Source organism: Jaculus jaculus, chromosome 5, assembly GCF_020740685.1.
Source record: "Jaculus jaculus isolate mJacJac1 chromosome 5, mJacJac1.mat.Y.cur, whole genome shotgun sequence".
NCBI lineage: Eukaryota > Metazoa > Chordata > Mammalia > Rodentia > Dipodidae > Jaculus > Jaculus jaculus.
The window spans coordinates 41,068,240-41,089,597 of record NC_059106.1 but is presented as its reverse complement, the minus strand read 5'-3'; the positions used below and the strand labels follow the sequence as shown (position 1 = coordinate 41,089,597).

Here is a 21,358-nt window from a genome sequence, read left to right as displayed (position 1 = left end):
TGACTCCAAATAGCCTGGCAGGCAAAGACCCTTCAGGGAACAATAGCTGGCACTCCAGTGAGTGCATCAACGTTGACCGGGCTGGCCTGGCTCGGAGAGTGAATTCAGAGAGACCTCCATTGTCCCAGAATTTTATGTATCCCCCCCCCCACCAGCTGGCTCTAAACTTTAAATATTTACCCGCCTCTTTGTGCACCTATAACTTGCGCACATCAGGCTGATGTGCTCATAAATTCTGCATCATTTACCCAGCTCCAGACTTGAGAGAAGGGCTTTCATTCTTCCAGCCTGGAATGACCAGCGCCAGTGGGGGGAGGAGGGGCTTTTGGAAGACCAGTGGGATCTACCGGTGAGAGGCAAGAATACCTGTCCCATCTGTGCACTTTCTTCTGTTTCCAGGGGAGAGTTATAACCACACTAGATGAACCTTCCCTATAGCCCTCCCATCCTCCACGAGCATTCTGAGTAGGCCAGAGTCTTGAATGACCAGGAGCTGTAGGAGACTCGCCCTCTGAAAATGACTGACTTGGCACCCATCATCCAGGAGGAGGGTGAACTTCCTGGTTTCCCTGCTTAGTTTCAGCCTTGGATAACCCTTAGGAGTCAACTTTCATCATGGGAAGCTTGTGTGTAGGTTGAGGTGCCTGGTGGGATCTACCGGTGAGAGGCAAGAATACCTGTCCCATCTGTGCACTTTCTTCTGCTCTCTATCTCCCCTCTGTAATATTCTCTCTTGTTTAATAAAGCATTAAGAAACCCCCTTCCTCACTTCATTAAGAAACAAAAACCTGATTTCCTTCTCTTTAAAAAAAATTAATTTGCATGTGTGCACTCACTTGGGAACACCAGGGTCTCTTGCTGCTGCAAACCAATATGATGTTTCTGCCACTTTTTGCATCCAGTTTACTTGAGGAATTGAACCTGAGTCTGCAGGTTTTGCGAACAAGCACATTTAACCACTGAGCAATCTTCCCAGCCCACATAGTTTTTTGCTTTTTTTTTCTTTTTTTTTGAGGCAGGGTCTTACTCTAGTCCAGGCTGGCCTTGAACTCATGACGATCTTCCTACCTCAGCCTTACCAAACCAATGGGATTATACACATGAGTCACCATGCCAGGCTGAAACCTGATTTCTTTCATCTCAACCTGCAGTTTAACTTGAAAATACCAAGCTGGTGGGCTGTCTAAAATAACAGATCCTTAAATGTGCCCAGGAAGGAAAGTCACTTTAAAGCAGGATGGGGGAGGAGATGGAGCTATGGAGTGGACAGCATGAGAAAAAGTGCCTTTTGTGCCTGCCTAGAAGCTCCTAGAACAAAACACATTCAAATGCGTATTTACAAGAAACAGCAAGCAAAGCATTTCAGAGCCCATCCTATTCTTTCTTACGCTGTTGCAGGTTTGTCATTCCCAGCGACTGGATGAAGAGTGTGCACTGAATTGCTTGATTAGATGGCTTTCCTCTGTGGGAAAGCAAGTCTGTTTCCTGCACATGTGTGTATGTGTCTGGGTACATGCGCGCCCATGGGCACAGAGTTTCTTTCTCTCACCACTGCTGTTAGCCCCAGGCCCTGACAGCTACAGCAACTCTAGCAATTTCTTTCTTTTTCTTTTTATGTTTATTTATTTATGAGGTGGGGGGAGAGGGAGAGAATGGGTGCAACAGGGCTTCTAGCCACAGCAAACGAACTCCAGACACATGTGCCACCTTGTGCATCTGGCTTACGTGGGTCCTGGGGAATCGAACCGAGGTCCTTTGACTTTGCAGGCAAGCACCTTAACTGCTAAGCCATCTCTCCAGCTCAGCTCCAGCAATTTCTAAAAGTTCCCCTTCCCTAGTGTCTGGCGGCATCTGGGAGTGGAACTCTTTCCCATCTAAAAGATAAGGGTGAAGACCCAGGGCTTCAGGAGATGTGATAAGCAGACTGACTCTCCAGTCAGTTACATGTTGCTCTGTGCTCTCCAGACACAACAGACCTGGGAGGTTAACTGGAGTCCTTAAGACAGATGGAACTCAGGGCCTGAGGAGCAAAAGAGCGTTTTCTGCTGCGCGTGGTGGCGCACACCTTTAATCTCAGCACTTGGGAGGCAGAGGTAGGAAGATGACCGTGAGTTCGAGGCCAGCCTGAGAATACAGAGTGAATTCCAGGTCAACCTGTGCTAGAGTGAGAACCTACCTCAAAAAACCAAACAAACAAAAAAAGAGGGTTTTTTTTGTCCTGGATTAGGCACCCTAAACCAGGCATGGTGCATGCCTTTAATCCCAGCACTGGGGAGACAGAGGTAGGAGGATTGCCGTGAGTTCAAGGCCACCCTGAGAATAGAGTGAATTCCAGGTCAGCCTGGACCACAGTAAATCCCTACCTCTGGGGGGAAAAAAAAATACTAGATCAGGCACCCTCCCAGGTGAAAGGTGCAGTGAGCACCCTCTAGTGGCCCTGGGATGTACTGGCCCATAGGGGAAGTTCTGAGTGAGGCCCTGAGAAACAGAGACAGCAAGAACTACTGCTCTCAGCCCCTAAGTCACCTAGGCCTTCTTCCCATGTGGCACTTCAATTCAAGGGACTTTTGTTGTGGGTATCTGCAGTGTTGAGTAGAACCCAGGATCTTGCAGATCCTAGACAAGTGCCTATGGAACCTTATGGTTTGGGTTTTTTTGTTTGTTTGTTTGTTTTTACTTGTTTTTATGTTTTTCGTTTTTTTGAGATAGGGTCTTGCTCTAGCCCAGGTTGATCTGGAAATCTATGTGTCTCAGGGTGGCCTCAAACTCATGGTGATCCTCCTACCTCTGCCTCCTGAGTGCTGGGATTAAAGGTGTGCACCACCACTCCTAGCTTGTTCTTTCCTTTCCTTTCCTTTCCTTTCCTTTCCTTTCCTTTCCTTTCCTTTCCTTTCCTTTCCTTTCCTTTCCTTTCCTTTCCTTCCTTCCTTCCTTCCTTCTTTCTTTTTTTTAATATTTCTATTTATTTGAGAGAGAGGAAGAGAGATAAGAAACACAGAAAGAGAAAGAAAGAGTATGAATGTGCCAGGGCCTCTTGATGCTGTAAACAAACTCCAGATTACATAGGTACCAGGGAATCAATCCTGGGCCAACAGGCATTTTGCAAGCAAGCACATCTAGCTGCTGTGTCATTGTCCCAGCCAGGAACCTTGGTTTAAAAAAAAAAAAAATTAGCCGGGCGTGGTGGCGCACGCCTTTAATCCCAGCACTCGGGAGGCAGAGGTAGGAGGATCGCCATGAGTTCAAGGCCACCCTGAGACTCCATAGTGAATTCCAGGTCAGCCTGAGCCAGAGTGAGACCCTACCTTGAAAAACCAAAAAAAAAAAAAAAAATTAGCCAGACATGGTGGCTCACGCCTTTAATTCCAGCACTTGGGAGGCAGAAGGAGGAGAATTGGCATGAGTTTGAGGCTACCCTCAGACCACATAGTGAATTACAGGTCAGTCTGGGCTAGAGCAAGACCCTACCTTGAAAAACCAAAATAAATAAATAAATAAACAAATACACATTAAAATATCTTTTTTGTTTTGTTTTGTTTTGTTTTGAGGTAGAGTCTAGCTTTAGCCCAGGCTGATCTGGAATTCACTATGTAGTCTCAGGGTGACCTTGAACTCAGTGATCCTACTATCTCTGGCTCCCAAGTGCTGGGATTAAAGACGTGTGCCACCATGCCCGGCTTCCTTTTTTATTTTTATTTTTAAAAATATTTTTTAAAATTTATTTATTTGAAAGCAACAGACAGAGAGAGAAAGAGGCAGATAGGCATGCCTAAACGAACTCCAGACACGTGCGCCCCCTTGTGCATCTGGCTAATGTGGGTGCTGGGGAGTTGAGCCTCAAACCAGGGTCCTTAGGCTTCACAGGCAAGTGCTTAACCACTAAGCCATCTCTCCAGCCCGGCTTCCTTTTTTATTAAAAAAAATTGACAAATTGTATACATGTACATAATGTACCTTGAACACAATTCCATTACTGTCTGTTGTCTCTGCTCCTTGTGCCCATGGCCCCATTCCACGGAATACCTTCTTCCCAACTAGTCCCTCCCCTACTTCGGTATCTTGTGCGTGTGACCCACTGAGTTTAATTAGGGTTGTTTGCATGAGCATGGGAGAGGGGATCATTTACCAGCACATATGCAGGTTACCAGTGGCTGCACCACTGAAGAAAATGTCTCCTGCACCACTCCCAGCAACCATTTTCTGCCAGTAATTCCTCAGGAAAGGATGGGACCTCATGACCTCCTCCACATCCATGATGAAATGTTATTGGGCCCAATATTGTGCAGGCAAAAAGAGACTATGAGAACTGGATGATGGCTTAGCAGTTAAGGCACTTGTCTGCAAAGCCTAAGGACCCAGGTTTGACTCCTCAGTGCCCATATCACACCAGATGTACAAGATGGTGTATGCATCTGGAGTTCATTTGCAATGGTTAGAAGCCCTGGCATTCCCACTTTCTCTGTGTCTCTCTATCTCTTTCATAAATAAATAAAAATAATGTAAAAAAAGACACTGTGAGGTCATGAAAAACATGAAATCTTGGGCTGGGAGATGGCTTAATGGTTAAAGCGTTTGCATGTGAAGTCAAAGGAACTAGGTTCAAATCCCCAGGACCCACATAAACTAGATACACTAGGTTGCGCATGTGTCTGGAGTTTGTTTACAGTGCCTGAAGGTTCTGAAAGCCCTGGTGTACCCATTCTCTCTCTCTCTATCATCTACCACTTTCCCACTTTCTCTGTGTCTTAAATAAATAAAATAAAAATAAAATATTTTTTTAGAAAAACATAAAACCTTGGTCTGGGGAAATGGCTTAGTGGGTAAGGCACTTGCCTGCAAAGCCAAAGGACACAGGTTCAATTCCCCAGGATCCATGGAAGCCAGATGTAAAAGGTGGCGCATGCATCTGGAGTTCATTTGCAGAGGCTGGAGGCCCTGACGTGCCCATTCTCTCTTTATCTGTCTCTTTCAAAAAAATTATTATATACCATATATACATAATACATATATATTATATATGTTATATTATTTATTATATTTTTGTTATAGATATATATATTTTTATTTTTTATTTTTTTGAGGTAGGGTCTCACTCTAGCCCAGGCTGACCTGGAATTCACTATGTAGTCTCAGAGTGGTCTTGAATTCATGGCAATCCTCCTACCTCTGCCTCCCAAGTGCTGGGATTAAAGGCATGTGCCACCATGCCCGGCTTAAAAATATTTTTTAAAAACCATTGCATCTCTAATTTCTATCACCTGATTTCAGCAAATGTCACTTAAGCACCAACTCAATATGGTGCTGGGCTTTACGGAATGGTAATCAATCCATGGAGATCAGGATCCTATTTTACATCGATCTTCATAATTAATATGCCCAAGATCACCAAGCTAGAGTGTAGATTGGGGTCTATGATGTCCTCACAGGCTCTCCATCTCCATGCCCAGACACCAGGGCTCCTGTCAGGACCTGCAGGCAAGGGACTCAGAAGCAGGGCTCACCACACTGGCTATAGGGTTTCTGCCCATCACCCTGGACTCGTTATCTCTGGGGCCAACCAATCTCCCACTGCCTCTGGCTTTCAAGTCCAGTGCCAGCTTTTACTGCTCTGATGATACTCTCCTTTCCAGGTATGGCAGATGCTGCAGGTCCCTGGGGACCCCAAAACCCAGCCCTAGTGTCTCACATGCACCCTCCCACCCCAGGGCAGCTCCAGGACTGCTCTCTCACTCCACTCTTACTCTGCTTCCACCACACCCACTCCCGCAGTGTACTTGGCCATTTGCTTACTTGCTTTTCCCTTTTGCTGTGGTTCTCTGAGGTCCCGGCCTAGAGCATTGAGCCCTTTAAAAAAAAGGAAGAGCAGAGAGTGGACGAGGATGATGTTATGGTGTTACTGTTTGGGAGGAGGAATAATAAGTTCTGGTGTTTTGTGGCACAACAGGGTGACTGTAATTAACAATAGTGCATTATACATCTCAAAGTACTTGGAAGAGAGTACTTAGAATGTAGTCATCAAAAAGAATTAGACCAGGCTGGAGAGATGGCTTAGTGGTTAAGTGCTTGCCTGTGAAGCCTAAGGATCCTGGTTCGAGGCTTGATTCCCCAGGTCCCACATTAGCCAGATGCACAAGAGGGCGCATGCATCTGGAGTTCGCTTGCAGTGGCTGGAGGCCCTGACACGCCCATTCTCTCTCTTCTCTCCCTATCTGCCTCTTTCTCTCTTTGTCACAATCAAATAAATAAAAATAAACAAAAAAAATTAAAAAAAGAAGAAAAAGAATTAGACCAATTTAAAGCGATGGATATGTGCATTGCCCTGAATTCATCACTGTCCTCTGTAGACATCAAAACACTACCATGAGCTGGGCTGGTGGCACACACCTGTAATCTCATCACTGATGAGACAGTGGGAAGACTCACAGAACTCTAAGGCCACCTGGGCTACACAGTGAAAGACTGTCTCAAAGCAAAAACAAACTGAAACAAACAGGGCTGGAGAGATGGCTCAGAGGTTAAAGGCACTTGCTTGCAGACCCTGTTGGCCCAGTTTCAATTCCCCAGTACTCATATAAAGCCAGAGGCACAAAGTGGCATTTGCATCTGGAGTTCATTTGTAGAGGCAGAATGCCCTGGCATGACCACTCTCTCTCTCTTCAACTAAACACATAAATAAATTTTTTTTAAAAATATTGTCCTATAGTTTATTTATTTATTTATTAGAGAGAGAGAATGGGCATATCAGGGCCTCCAGCCACTGCAAATGAACTCCAGATGCATGTGTCCCCTTGTGTATCTGGCAAACGCCTTAACTGCTAAGCCATTCCCCAGCCCATAAACTTTTTTTTTTAAATATATATTTTTTTAATTTTTTATTTATTATTTATTTGAGAGCGACAGACACAGAGAGAAAGACAGATAGAGGGAGAGAGAGAGAAAATGGGCGTGCCAGGGCTTCCAGCCTCTGCAAACGAACTCCAGATGCGTACGCCCCCTTGTGCATCTGGCTAACGTGGGACCTGGGGAACCGAGCCTCGAACTGGGGTCCTTAGGCTTCACAGGCAAGTGCTTAACCGCTAAGCAATCTCTCCAGCCCAGCCCATAAACTTTAAAAAAATGGGATGAAGAGATGGCTTAGTGGTTAAGGTGCTTGCCTGCAAAGCCAAAGGATCCAGGTTAAATTCCTCAGGACCTACACAAGGGGGCACATGCATCTGGAGTTTACAGCGACTGAAGGCCCTAAAGTACGCATTCTCTCTCAAATAAATAAATCAAACAAACAAATAAGGCTGAAGAGATGGTTTAGCACTTAAGGCACTTGCTTACAAAGCCAAAAGACCCAGGTTTGATTCCCTAGTACACAAGTAAGCCAAATATGCATGGCAGCACATGTGTCTGGAGCTCATTTGCAGTGGCTAGTGGCCCTGGTGCATCCATTCTCTCCCTCTCTCTCTCAAATAAATAAATAAACAAATAATGGGGGAAAAGGGCTAGGTAGATGGATCAGCAGTTAAAGGCACTTGCTTGCAAAGCCTGATGGCCCTTGATTCCCAAGTGCCCATGTAAAGCCACGTATCTGGAGTTAATTTGCAGTGGCAAGAGGCCCTAGCGCACCCATAATCTCTGCTCACAGATAAATTAAAAAAAAAAAAAAAAAAACCCACTATTTTTAGCCAGGCATGGTGGTGCACGCCTTTAATCCCAGCACTTGGGAGGCTGGAGGTAGGTGGATCACCGTGAGTTCGAGGCCACCCTGAGACTACATAGTGAGTTCCAGGTCAGCCTGGGCTAGAGTGAGACCCTACCTCAAACAAACAAACAAAAAACCAAAAAACTATTTTTTTTTTAATTAAAAAACAAGGCATTGGGAGATAGCTCAGTGTATAAAGCACAGAACAACTCTGAGTTCTTGTGTTCAGATCCTCATACACTCTCCTACAAAAGCCAGAAGCTGTTATGGGTTTCTTTAATCCTTGTGCATTTACAGAGAAGGGAGGTGGGGACGAGAGAATTTCCAAGAAGATCTAGACTACAGCGGTGAATAATAAGACCTTGTGCCAGCATAAAGTGGAAGATAAAGACCGACCAGAAAGTTGTGTGTGTGTGTGTGTGTGTGTGTGTGCCCATACACATCAAATCAACAAATGAGTTTAAAACTACATACTTTGGGCATGGTGTACGCCTTTAGTTATAGCACTCAGGAGGCTGATGTAGGAGGATCACTATGAGTTCAAGGCCAGCCTAGGGCTAAAGTGAAACTGTCTGGAAAAAACAAAAACAACAAAACACATTATATTGCACCTCATAAAAATGTACAAATTGGTGATGCATGCCTTAAATCCCAGCACTCTGGGAGGGCTAGGTAGGAGGATCTCTGTGAGTTTGAGGCCACCCTGAGATTACATAGGGAATTCCAGGTCAGCCTGGGCTACAGTGAGACCCTACCTTGAAAAAAAGGAAAGAAAAAAAAAATGTACAAGTATTGTGTCCATTAAAATAAATTCACCAGGTGTGGTGGCACTTGGTAGGTAGTAGTAGAAGGATCGCCTTGAGCTTGAAACCAGCCTGAGACTATATAGTGAATTTCAGGTCAGCCTGGGATAGAGAAGAGACCCTACCTCAAAAAAAAAAAATAAATAAAATAAAAAAAAAATATATATATATATATAATAAGGAGAACAATTTCTTATTATAACAGTAACATATTCATTGTAGGCAATATGGAAAACAGAAGGGAAAAAAAAAAAAGCCCTATAAAGACACAAAAAAACCCGCCCGCAGTTTGGCCACCTAAAGGCATCTGCTGCCAAACAATTGCAGTTTACATTGCAATCATTTTCCTAGGTTTATATGTATGCCTCTCCTTCCCCCGAGTGAAGGGAAGATTACACTATTTTTGGCATTCTGCATTTTTGATTTTTTGAGGTAGGATATCACTCTAGCCCAAGCTGACCTGAACTCACTCTGTAGCTGAGGCTGGCCTCAAACTCACCGCGATCCTGCTACCTCAGCTTCCCGAAAAAAGGCACGGTTTACAGTCTTTTTTTTAAAAAAAATCTCATTTCCACCGCCTTCCAATGTCCTTCCGCACAGGGACTTGGAGGGGCAGAGATTCCTAATGTGGGGCTTGGAGATGCCTGGGGAAACCCAGACGGCCAGAGATCCCGCCGCACCCTGCTGTACCCAGACGCCGACGGTCACTTCCCGGTGGCTCAGCCCCACTTCAAGATGTCCCCATAGAAATCACGGGGCGGGGGCTGGAGAGATGGCTTAGCGGTTAAGAACACAGGTTCGATTCCCCAGGACCCACGTAAGCCAGATGCACAAGGGGGCGCACGTGTCTGGAGTTTGTTTACCCATCTCTCTCCCTCTCTCTCTATCTGCCTCTTAATCTCTCTCTCTCTCTCAAATAAATAAAATAAATATTTAAAAAAATGTTTACAGTTTTATTTTCAAAAAAGAAAGAAATCACGGGGCGGGGCCTACGGGGTCGGCGGGGCGGGGCGGAGCGCTCCCGCCAAATTCAGGCCACCAGCTGCGGGGTGCGTGTGGAGAGGGGGGGGGGGGACGGTATTCTCGCGAGAACTTCTAGACAGCTGCCAGCTCCGGGCAGCAGTTCTTCCGGAGTCGGCGTCCGCGGCGGAGTGCGCAGGCGCGGACGGCGGGTTTCCCCGGCTACAGTCGGCGCCTCTCAGGCAGCTAGTCCGCCGCCGGCTCTTCCGCCGCCGCCCTGCGCCAGCATGGCCGGCTGCGCGGCGCGGGTTCCGCCCGGCTCCGAGGCGCGTCTCAGCCTCGCCACCTTCCTGCTGGGCGCCTCGGTGCTCGCACTGCCGCTGCTCACGCGCGCGGGCCTGCAGGGCCGTACCGGGCTGGCGCTGTACGTGGCCGGGCTTAACGCGCTGCTCCTGCTCCTCTACCGGCCGCCGCGTTACCAGGTGCCGGGCCGGGCAGGGGTGGAACCGGGCAGGGCTCGGGGCTCGCGTCACCTCTGTCCTCGCGAGTCAGGGGCTGCCTCCCACGGGCACGAGTTCAGGTCACGGCAGAGGACCCACCTCTGCCGGCTGTGGGTGTAAAATTGCGGTTCGTGCCAATCAGCAGCTGGCGGCGGATGCGTGTGGGGTGGGAGTGAACGAGCCCACGAGGTTCTTTTTCTTTTTAAATATAATGCAAGGTGTGGGACTTACCTGCTGCCTTAAAGTCAAAGGCCCCCGTACATGGAAGAGGATGGGAGCAGAGTTCCGCCTCTTCGGACCAGAGTCGTTGACTTGGTTGCATCGGCCAATAAACTAGGTTTAAGTAGTTTGTTTGCCCATAACTCCATCAGCAATAGTAATTATAGCAGCTAAAATGAATCAGTTATTAGGTCCTTTACCACTACCCTGGGGAACATCGTTAGTTCCATGCTGTAGCTAAGTAAACCGAGACCTCAGAGTTTAAGTAATTTGCTTGCCCAAGGTAACGGAGGGTGTGTGTGTTGGAGGGTGTTGAGAACAGGCAATCCTGCTTCACCTTCTTGACCACTGAGCAAATGGACAAATAGACTTTCTGCTCCTTGGTGACCTACTTATCCCAGAAAGGTCTGCAGCCCAGGCTTGGCCTCTGAGGATAGCAGGTGACTGAGCTTTTGGGTGTGTTTCAGATAGCCATCCGAGCTTGTTTCCTCGGCTTTGTGTTTGGCTGCGGCATGCTGCTCAGTTTTAGCCAGTCTTCTTGGAATCACTTTGGCTGGTAAGAAGCATTTTGGGGATGATGGTGTTGGGATGAGGGTGGACAGAGTAAGAGACCTGGTCAGAGGGGTCGTTGCCTCATCCCTGTCTCTTCTCTGAGGCACAAAGCTGTTTGGGGCTCTAGGAAGCAAAGCTCACTGCTGTCCCTAAATTCCTACGTTTCAGATCTTGGTAAATTTTTGTGCTTGTGGTTTGATTCTGCGGTAGATAGAAACAGGTCTCCCAGGTTTCCAACCCAATGGTGCCCTCCTCCATATCTACTTTGACATTAGGTAAAGTGACAAGCCCTCCCAAGAAAGGGTGCATGTCCGTGGTGATGACAAGGGGTAAGGCTTCATCAGCTAGTCCTCCCTAACCTTTTCTGCCTTTGATTTCTAGTGCACCCCCAAGGCAAGGTAGGGATTTTTCCCTGCACTTTGATTTCAGTCTTGTGAGCCTTCTGATGAACCATGGCTTCAAGGCAAAAAGCTTTATCTTCTTTTATCAGCCAAGCCATCTAGTCCTTTTTTGCTGGAATTGTTTTAGCTTCTGTTGAATTTTTCTTTCCAACATACCTCACTACTTCATTGCTATTTCCCTCTTTCATTTAAAAACAGTTAATCACCATTGTAAACATGAAGGGACCATAATGCCTCCTTTACTTAATAATGAAGATTTAAACATTTTGTCTATGACATTCAAAAACAAGCTCCACTAGTTTCTATAAACTAGGAGTAAATGTTATGTGGGGATGCTTGGTGTCCACTCATGCAGGGGATACAGGACCTCACCCCAGAATTAGGGGCAGTTCAGCAGACCCAGATCTGTTCTTTTTCCTAACTTGGTTCTCTTGCCCAGTTAATGTTTTCTTTTTGTTTTTGAATAGGTACGTGTGTTCGTTGTCATTATTCCACTATTCTGAGTACCTAGTGACAGCTGTCAATAATCCCAAAAGTCTGTCCTTGGATTCTTTCCTCCTGAACCACAGTCTGGAGTACACAGTGGCCGCTCTTTCCTCTTGGATAGAATTCACACTTGAAAACATCTTTTGGCCAGGTTAGTGTGCCCTACTTTTCCCTCTGCAGAGGACTAGGGTGCCTTCCTTGCGGGCTGAGCAGAGTGACATTGGTTCACCTTTCAGGTTTAATCTCCCCTGAGCAATTCTCCCCAGCCCTCTGTCCTCACTAAGCTATTTATAAAGGACAAGCTCTTCTCACTGGAGAATTCCACTTCTGGATTTTGAATCCAGGACGTGCTGACCTTTTGCTTTATACCTTGCATAATGCAGGGCACCACCAGTGAATCCCCTCACACACACACCCTATCTTACTGGTTGTAATCCTAACTTTGCTATCAGTCTAGACAAGATTTGGATCTGAACAATTTCTGTAATATGAGAAATGTCATAAGAAGCATGGACCTCAGTACCTGGAGCCCACACTGAAATTAGATTTCCCATAGACAGTGGGGGCAAATGTCTGGTTTCCAGGAGTAAGGCTGGAAACCTTGCACCTTCTCTGCTTCTCTCAGTGATACTTGTCTCCTAGAGAAGGATATGAATGAGTGTGGTTCCCCAGAGCCCATCAGTCTGTGAGGAAAGGACTGTTTCACAATTGACTTGTTGGCACTTGAGACAGAAAATGTCAACTGAGGCGGGGAAGGATATTTTATCATTCAATTTTAATGCCTTTATAGATGCTAATTGCCCATGAGATGCCTTCTCATATTTCTGTCTTTGGAGAAATAGGTTTGTTTTAAACAGGGAAGTGGGAGATAAGCAGTCCAGCATTCTCACTCCCTGTTTGTCCCCAATGTTCCTCTGTAGAACTGAAGCAGATTACCTGGCTCAGTGCCACTGGACTGCTGATGGTGGTCTTTGGAGAATGTCTCAGGAAAGCTGCCATGTTTACAGCTGGCTCCAACTTCAACCATGTGGTGCAGAATGAAAAGTCAGATACCCACACACTGGTGACAAATGGAGTATATGCTTGGTTCCGGCATCCTTCCTACGTGGGGTGGTTTTATTGGAGTATTGGCACCCAGGTATAGTATGAGATAGTATACTGCTTTCCATGAATTTACTTTGCTATATTTCTTTCTTTTTAATTTTTTTTTTTTTAGTTGTTGTTGGTGGTGATTTGTCTTTTTTTAAAAAATTTAATTTATAGTTTCTATTGACAACTTCCATAATTATAGACAATAACCAATGGTAATTCTCCCACACACACACACACGCGCGCTTTCCCCTTTGAAACTCCACCCTCCATCATATCTCCTCCCCCTCAATCAGTCTCTTTTATTTTGATATCATGATTTTTTACTCCTGTTAATCATGGTTTTGTGTGGGTAGTGTCTGGCACTGTGAGGCCATGGATATCAGACCATTTTTTGTCTGGAGGAGCACGTTGTAAGGAGTCCTACCCTTCCTTTGGCTCTTACATTCTTTCTGCCACCTCTTCCTCAATGGACCCTGAGCCTTGAAAGATGTGCTGAGCACTCCTCTGTCACTTCTCAGCACCATAGTGCCTTCTGAATCATCCCAAGGTCACTGCCATCTGAAAAGAAAAGCTTCTCTAACCAAAAGTGAGAGTAGCATTAATATATTCCGAGGAACATTAAGAGAAGTGCTTACTGGGCAGTTTGGTGAGCATAGTATATACATTTAGGCAGACACCAGCAGATGTTACACCTCTAGAACTCAGAACTACCCTGTTGTTTGTTTTCAGCATAAGGTATGTATTCCTTCCCATGGAGTGGGCCTCCAGTCCCATTAAGAGAGCGGGTTGGTTTCCCCCATAACAGACATGCCACATGCCGGTATCTTTTTGGTGTTTTTTGTTTGTTTTGGGTTTTGGCTTCCAATTCAGTCAATTCTCTTTGTTTTCTTTTTGTTTTTTCGAGGTAGGGTCTCACTGTAGCACAGGCTGACCTGGAATTCACTATGTAGTCTCAGGGTGGTCTCGAACTTACAGTGATCCTCCTACCTCTGCCTCCCGAATGCTGGGATTAAAGGCATATGCCACCATGCCCAGCTTGTTTTGTTTTTTGAAGTAGGGTCTCACTGCAGCCTTGAGCATTCACAATGTATGTCTCAGGGTGGCCTCAAACTCATGGAAGTCCTCCTACCTCTGCCTCCAGAGTGCTGGGATTAAAGGCGTGCATACCACCACATCCAACCTTTTTGGTGTTTTGAGACAGTGTCTTATGTAGCCCAGGTTGGCGTCAAACTTGTGATTTTCCTTTCCCTGCCTCTGACTTCTTTACATTTCTACTGACCTGGGACTTACTATTTAGTCTCAGGGTGGCCTCGAACTCAAGGCAGTCCTCCTACCCCTGCCTCCCAAGTGCTGGGGTTAAAGGCATATGCCACCACGCCCAGCTCACATTTCTTAAAGTGACATACCTTACAACTTGCCCTATGTGAGCATACACTAAAATAAGTAAGTTATACCATGCCCATACCCATTCTCTCTACTTTGGTCTGTCTCCCTCTCTTTCTCAATTTTTTTTTTTTTTTTTGGTGGTTTTTCAAGGTAGAGTCTCACTCTAGTCCAGGTTGACCTATGTAATCTCAGGGTGGCCTAGAACTCATGGCAATCCACCTACTTCTGCTTCTCAAGTATTGGGATCAAAGGTATATGTCACCACACCCAGGATATAAATTTTTTTAAAAGAATTTTGTTTATTTTTATTTATTTATTTAAGAGCAACAGACAGAGAGAGAAAGAGGCAGGTATATATATAGAGAGAATGGGCGTGCCAGGGCCTCAAGTCACTGCAAACGAACTCCAGACGCGTGCGCCCCCTTGTGCATCTGGCTAACATGGGTCCTGGGGAATCAAGCTTCGAACTGGGGTCTTTAGGCTTCACAGGCAAGCGCTTAACTGCTAAGCTCTCTCTCCAGCCCAAATTTTTTAATATATTTTATTTACTTATTTATCTGAGAGAGGGAGAGAGAGAAAGGCAGATATATAGAAATTGTGTACATCAGGGTCTCTAGCTACTACAAACGAACTCCACATAGTGCATTTGGCTTTATTTACATGGGTATTGGGGAATCAAATCTGGCTCCTTAGGCTTTGCAGGCAAGTGCCTTTAATCACTGCGCCATCTCTCCAGTCCTCAAATAAATCTTTTTCTTTTTTTTTTTTTTTCCGAGGTAGGGTCTCACTCTAGCTCAGGCTGACCTGGAATTCACTCTGCATTCTCATGGTGACCTTGAACTCATGGCAATCCTCCTATCTCTGCCTCCCGAGTGCTGGGGTTAAAGGCGTATGCCACCACACCCGGCCCAAATAAATCTTTTACAAATAAAAAAATAAAAATAAAAGCATTTTTATAGCCATGTGCGATGGTGCATGCCTTTATTTAGTCTCAGCATCCTGGAAGCTTGGGGTAGGAGGATTGTTGTAAGTTTGAGGCCAGCCTAGGCTAGATTGAGTTCCAAGTCAGCATGGGCCCAGCCAGCTTTTTAAACAAACACACACACATACACACATGCATGCACATGCAAAGAGAATGGGCGCTCCAGGGCCTCTCACCACTGCAGATGAACTCAAGATGCATGCACCACCATGCCTGGCATTATTATTATTATTATTTTTTGGTTTTCGAGGTAGGGTCTCACTCTAGTTCAGGCTGACCTGGAATTCACTCTGTAGTCTCGGTGTCCTTGAACTCATGGTGATCCTCCTACTTCTGCCTCCCTAGTGCTGGGATTAAAGGCGTGTGCCACCATACCCGGCCTTGCCCGGCATTTTTATTTATTTTATTTTATTTTTTTCATATCCAATTTCATTATTTATTTATTCAACAGCTGTTTTTTTTTTTTGTTTGCTTGTTTGTTTGTTTTTTTTTTGAGGTAAGGTCTCACTCTAGCTCAGACTGAAGGCTTTTTTTTTTTTTGACTGTGTAAAGAATTAATATCTCCAGGAATCAAACAGAGAGACAGAAGGTGGACGCCTCCAGGCAGGCTGAGCCCATGGGGAGAAGCCATGGGCAGCTGTCTATGGGCTACCACAGACCAGGGACATTCTTCTCCTTTTTTCCTTCTTCCTCTCTCCTCCCCCCTTCTTTGTCCCCCACCTTTAATTAATTAATTTTGGTTTTTCAAGGGGTAGGGTCTCACTGTAGCCCAGGCTGACCTGGGATTCATTATGTAGTTTCAGGGTGGCCTCAAACTCACAGTGATTCTCCTTTGCCCGGAATTTTTAAAAAATGTATCTTATTTATTTGTTTGTTTTAGAGACAGAGAAAGAGGCTTACTTGGGTCCTGTGGAATTGAACTGGGTTCCTTAGTCCTCACAGGCAGATGCCTTAACCACTAAGCCATTTCCCCAGACTAGCATTTTTTTCAAAAAGATTTATTTTTTGTTTACTTATTAGAGACAGAGCGAGGGAGAGAGTGAGTGAGGATGGGCACGCCAGGGCCTCTAGCCACTGCAAACAAACTCCAGATATGAGTGCCACCATGTGCATCTGGCTTACCTGGGACTTCACAAATCAAACCTGGGTCCTTAGGCATCGCAGGCAAGTGCCTTAACTGCTAAGCCATCTCTCCAGCCTGTATGGGTGGTTTTCTGTTTTGATTGCCAGGCTTGGGTTGTGTAGCCCTTTGTTCACTGTACATAACCTTTCTCATGACACATCTGATTTTAATCATAGGCATGCTCAATCATGTATAGGATGGTAAACAGGGAATTTTCCTTATAATTCATTTTGAGGACAATTGCCTTATTGCATATGTACCTAAAACCAGTTTGGTCTGGATTTTCTCAGTCTCTGGTTCCAGCATGTGTTTCAGGATGTATTTGAGCAGAAAACCATAAAAGGGGGAGTTAGTGAGTAGAGTTGGTACTGCATTGTTTGGAAAGGGGGGTATGGCTTGATGCAGGTGGGGTTCCAGGTTGCTTGAGCTTCCTGGGCCTCAGGAACACAGCAGGCCCTAAAACAGTGGGCAGGAGTGGTGAGCAGTCAGACTCATATGCCTGACTGGGTCTTGAGTCCTGCAGTGGGAGAGTGTGGGTTCTTGGGTTCGTCAGCAGCACAGGAAGTTTCGGAGGAGCTGGGTACACTTTCTTCTCTGAGAGACTGTGTGTGATGGTGTGTATGTGTGGGTGGGAAGGTGGCTCAGTGTGGAAGACCTAAGAGGAGGAAGAACCCTCAAGTAGAAGGCTGGAGATAAGTGGGCAGAGTCTGAGGGAGTCAAGTAGCGAGGTCGAAGAAGCTGTCAGGTAATAGCTTTTCTGGGTTTTGGGCACCGGAGCTTTGTGTAGAGGGATCTGTGGAAAAGGCTTAGCAGTTAAGGCATTTACCAGCAAAGCCAAAGTATCTAGGTTCAGTTCCCCAGTACTCATGTAATGCCAGAAACACAAGGTGGCCCATGTGTCTGGAGTTCGTTTGTGATGGCTAGAAGCCCTGAAACTCCCATTTTCTGTGTGCCTCTTTCTGGCTGTCAAATAAACAACCAATTTTAATTCAAAAAAAGAAAAAGAAAGAAAAGTCTTCTTGGCAGCTCTTTTGGTAATCATGTGGCTCGTATTGAGAAAGGGCATGGGGGGCAAGAGGCAGTGGCCCAAAGGAGAGGTGACCAGGTATAGGGGTGCAGGAATGAGCTCCTACATTGGGAACTATACACTTGGGTATGGGAGATGGTATCTGTCATCCCTATCTGAAGGTTGCAATCCAAGAGATTGATCTTTCCTTGTAACTTTGAGATCTCTTACCTAAGAAGAGTCATTAAAACAAAAGTGCAGCCGGGTGTGGTGGCACACGCTTTTAATCCTAGCACTTGGGAGGCAGACGTAGGTGGATGGCCCTGAGTTCGAGGCCACCCTGAGACTACATAGTGAGTTCCAGGTCAGCTTTGACCAGAGTGAGACCCTACCTTGAAAAACAAACAACAACAACAACATCAAAAAACAAAAACAAAACACTATGGCAGTGAGGGTCAGTTCCAAAGGGAATGTAATGGCTTGGCCTGGGTAATGATGGCCTGGATTCCAGAAAGTCTCATAGTTTTTTAAGAGTCCCCTGGGCCCCTGACAAGAAGTCTCATGTGCATTAGGGAGACAGGTGTTCAGACATTGGGCCATCTGACCCTGATCATCTTGGTCATTCCTCTGCCAGGTGATGCTGTGTAACCCCATCTGCGGTGTGGTCTATGCCCTGACAGTGTGGCGCTTCTTCCGTGATAGAACAGAAGAAGAAGAGATCTCACTGATTCACTTTTTTGGAGAGGAGTACTTGGAATATAAGAAGCGGGTGCCCACAGGCCTGCCTTTCATAAAAGGAGTTAAGGTGGAACTATGATGGGTGGGGACCCTGTGGGACCAAAGGGCCTCCGACCTTGCACAATCTGGGACAAAATTGCTTCCAGTTAGCTACTACAGAATGATTTTTCTTAATCATTTTATATGTCACTAATTACTCTTTGGAATGTCACCCAAGACCAAATGGTCAGAAGGCCTTAGGACCAAAGGACCCACTGCAGCAATCTGTTCTCCTGCTCTATCCAGGTAGGACATAGATTAACAGTGAACACGGAGCAACCACAGCAATATTCTTCAGCTCCCCTTCCCAAGTGACCTGGGGAGAGCCTGTCCCCACCCACTGCTCCTCCACCCAGCACTAAGCAGGACTCCTCAGGAGGGGTGGACACTGCTCTGCAGAACTTCTGCCACAGAAAGAGTGGTTGGGGTTGCTGTGTATCCACATTAAAGTTGCGTCAAGAGACCTTTCATTTAACTGAAACAGCACCCTCTCACCTCTGTCATCTTGTCCGGATGCACGCACACCTACAGCTTTGAAGCCTTTCCTCTACCACACTTTGTCATAGTACCACATCTGCTTCCCAAAACCAGTGTGAATTCAGAGAGCGCCTGGTGTTTCTAGGTCCAGCATGTGAGCACAGCCACCTCAGGGTTTGGCTGTGTGACTTCCTAGTGATGTGGCTCACGTTGTTCTGTTACCCAGGATGAGCTCACTGAGCACCTGCACTGACTGAGAAATACTGCCCTCCATATTCTCATTTTGCAATAGCTTGTATTTTGTGTTTCAGTGAACATCTTTCAAATACTGTTTTCTACATCCCCCAAATCATATTACTCCTGGTGGTGTTTTAAGCTATCTTTTCCAATAGGGTTCCACCATTATCACTTAACAGTTGCAAATTCAGGCAAATAGACTCTTGAAAACAGTCTTCATTCAAGCATACCACCCCAGCCAAGGTCCTGCTGGCATTTTTGTCCTGCAGATTTGGGGCAAGCATTTGGCTTGCTGTATACAACACAGAAGCTTTAAGAGGTGAGACCCTTTTTTAATCCTGGATGGACAGGAACTTGGTTTTGGTGTGAGATCCTTCCAGTGTCATTATAATGAAGCATGAATGTGAAGGTGGTGGTGATGTGTGGCCAGAGCTCTGTGTGGTCTCGATCGAGCCACTAAAAACCCTTCTGTGTTTAGACGTCCCCATTGGGGCCAGTCTTACCTACCTCACAGGGGTGTTGTGAGGGCATCAAACAATGTCAGATTTTTTTTTTTTTTTTCCCGAGGTAGGATCTCACTAGCCTAGCCTGACCTGGAACTCACTCTGTAGTCCCAGGCTGGTCTTGAACTCACAAGTGATTCTCCTTCCTCTGCCTCCTCAATGATGGGACTAAAGGTGTGCGCCATCACACCCAGCTGTCAGATGTTTTTAATACTTAGATAAGGATGGCATAATGAAATTATACACTATAAAAACTATACAGAAATGGGCTTATATTTGGTTAATTGCAAATAACTATATTCAGAAAAGCATTTTGCTAGCCCAGGAATCTACTTATTTCTAGATTTCCTGGATTAACTTTTTGTTATATATACCAAAGAGGCTTACGGGTTTGCTGATTACCACTGTGGGGCTGGCTGGTATGGGAGCTCACCATACCTCATGAGAGCTCACAGGGTACTGACCAGGCCATGGCTAATGCTGGCAGAAACAAGCTGCTCAGGAGTAAACATCAGCACGCACTCATTCATTTTGGGACTGTGAGTTGAATCAGTCCTGTCTGTCCAGATCACACTACTGAAGCATTCCACTTGCCAGGACTGTAGGCAGTGGGAGAGAATGGGTTTTGGCAGCCACACCCAGCTCTTTGAAGGAAAGTTCTTTCTCACAGCATCTTAGCAAGGTTGGCTCTACCCCTGTTCCCCTGGAGGGCCATAAAATTGTCTTATTGATGGATGAAGAGCAGCTAATGACAGCACTTGGCACTGTGGGTGCCAAGGGTGGTTGTTGGTATTTGATGTCATTGTCCATTTACCAGAGACCAGAAAACTTAGCCCAGTGGCTGGCTATGTATGGAGTTCAGGCCTTGGGGTCTTAGCTGCTGCCTTACATTCTGGAAGGCTTGAAATTTGTGTTCTAAGAATCATGCTGGGAGTGCAGGTGGTGAAAACAGGCGTATTCCCTTCCTACTCTCAGGGCAAGAGTCAGTAGTACACAGGAGTAACACATGAACTACTTAAGAAGTGGGCAGGACTCAGCATGCTGCTGTGATCATGGGATTATCTTTAACTTTTTATGTGTAGCAGTGAATCAGGCTAATGAGCTAAAGGCTTTTCAGCTACTTACCATAAAGGCCACTGTGTCCCCAGATTTCTTCAAATTAAGAAACTGTCAGCAGACTTAATTCTAAAGTGGAGATTCTTCAGTGGAAGATGGGTACAGCACAGAAAAAAAAAGCTACTTTGGAAAGGTAGGAAAGGAAGTTTCCCAACTGCAGCTACTTTGAGCTTGTGGCTGTTTGCAGGGAGCTTCCTAGTGGGCAGTCCCAAAAGTCATAGTCCTCAGTGGCCCTTCATCGGTGGGAGCTGCTGCTTGAGCCTAAAATGTATACTTTTAACAATCCCTCCCACTTAGTTGCCTATGGTGGGGGTGGGGTGGGGAGATGGGTGTAGTGTGTTGGGGAACTATTCTTAGCAGCCAGGCTCCATGAGGTCTCAGCCATAGCTCCTGGTCACATCCTTGTAACCACCATGGTGGGTGGTCTCTTCTCACAGCAGCCATGGTAAGCCCCCTGTTCCTCCGCACCTTCTCACTGCCTTAGGTAGCTTGCTTTCTTTCCAAGTGGCGGCAAGGTTAAAGCCCTCAGCCTTCCTGATGGGGTGGGTAGCGCCTTAGGTGCCGCTCTCAGAAAGAATTGGCGCTTACCCATGCTGGGCTCGGCTGGCTTTCATCCTGAGTGGAGGCAGCCTGTCCATCCCATCGCAAGGAGAGGGAGTTATAGAGTAATTATTCTACTCTTCTTTTTACATACAGAAATGTTTATTTAAATATATTAAATTGGATTTTCTTTCACAGATACAGATTATTCTTTCTAATTCTTAAATAAAACTACTTGATTTCACTATGCACAAGTGTGGCAGTGGCATTTAAAAACTTCAGTGATGGGGCACTTCTGGGAAAGGAGAGTCCAGAACTACCCATGTGAGAGCACGTGTTTAGCTTCCTTGACTCCCTTCTGAATCCTTTCCTCTAATGTTTTGGGATCATAAATTCCTTCTGTCTTCTAAGACAGCCGTGCAGGGGTGCAGCGTCAGTGTGGTTGACACATCTGTTGATGTGCTGGCCATCCTCTTACCTCTGCTTCCCCAGTGCTGGGATTAAAGGC

The 21,358-nt window shown here is 45.9% G+C and overlaps 1 protein-coding gene across 1 annotated transcript; it reads left to right on the top strand.

Annotated features, from left to right (window-relative positions):
* Window positions 1-9,713: 9,713 nt before the first annotated feature.
* Icmt (isoprenylcysteine carboxyl methyltransferase) lies at window positions 9,714-21,099 on the top strand. Its single transcript, XM_004657696.2, has 5 exons — window positions 9,714-9,935; window positions 10,640-10,728; window positions 11,593-11,762; window positions 12,532-12,749; window positions 17,835-21,099. The coding sequence occupies exons 1-5, from the start codon at window positions 9,741-9,743 to the stop codon at window positions 18,015-18,017; spliced, it is 855 nt and encodes a 284-aa protein (XP_004657753.1). The 5' UTR covers window positions 9,714-9,740; the 3' UTR covers window positions 18,018-21,099.
* The last annotated feature ends 259 nt before the right edge of the window (window positions 21,100-21,358 follow it).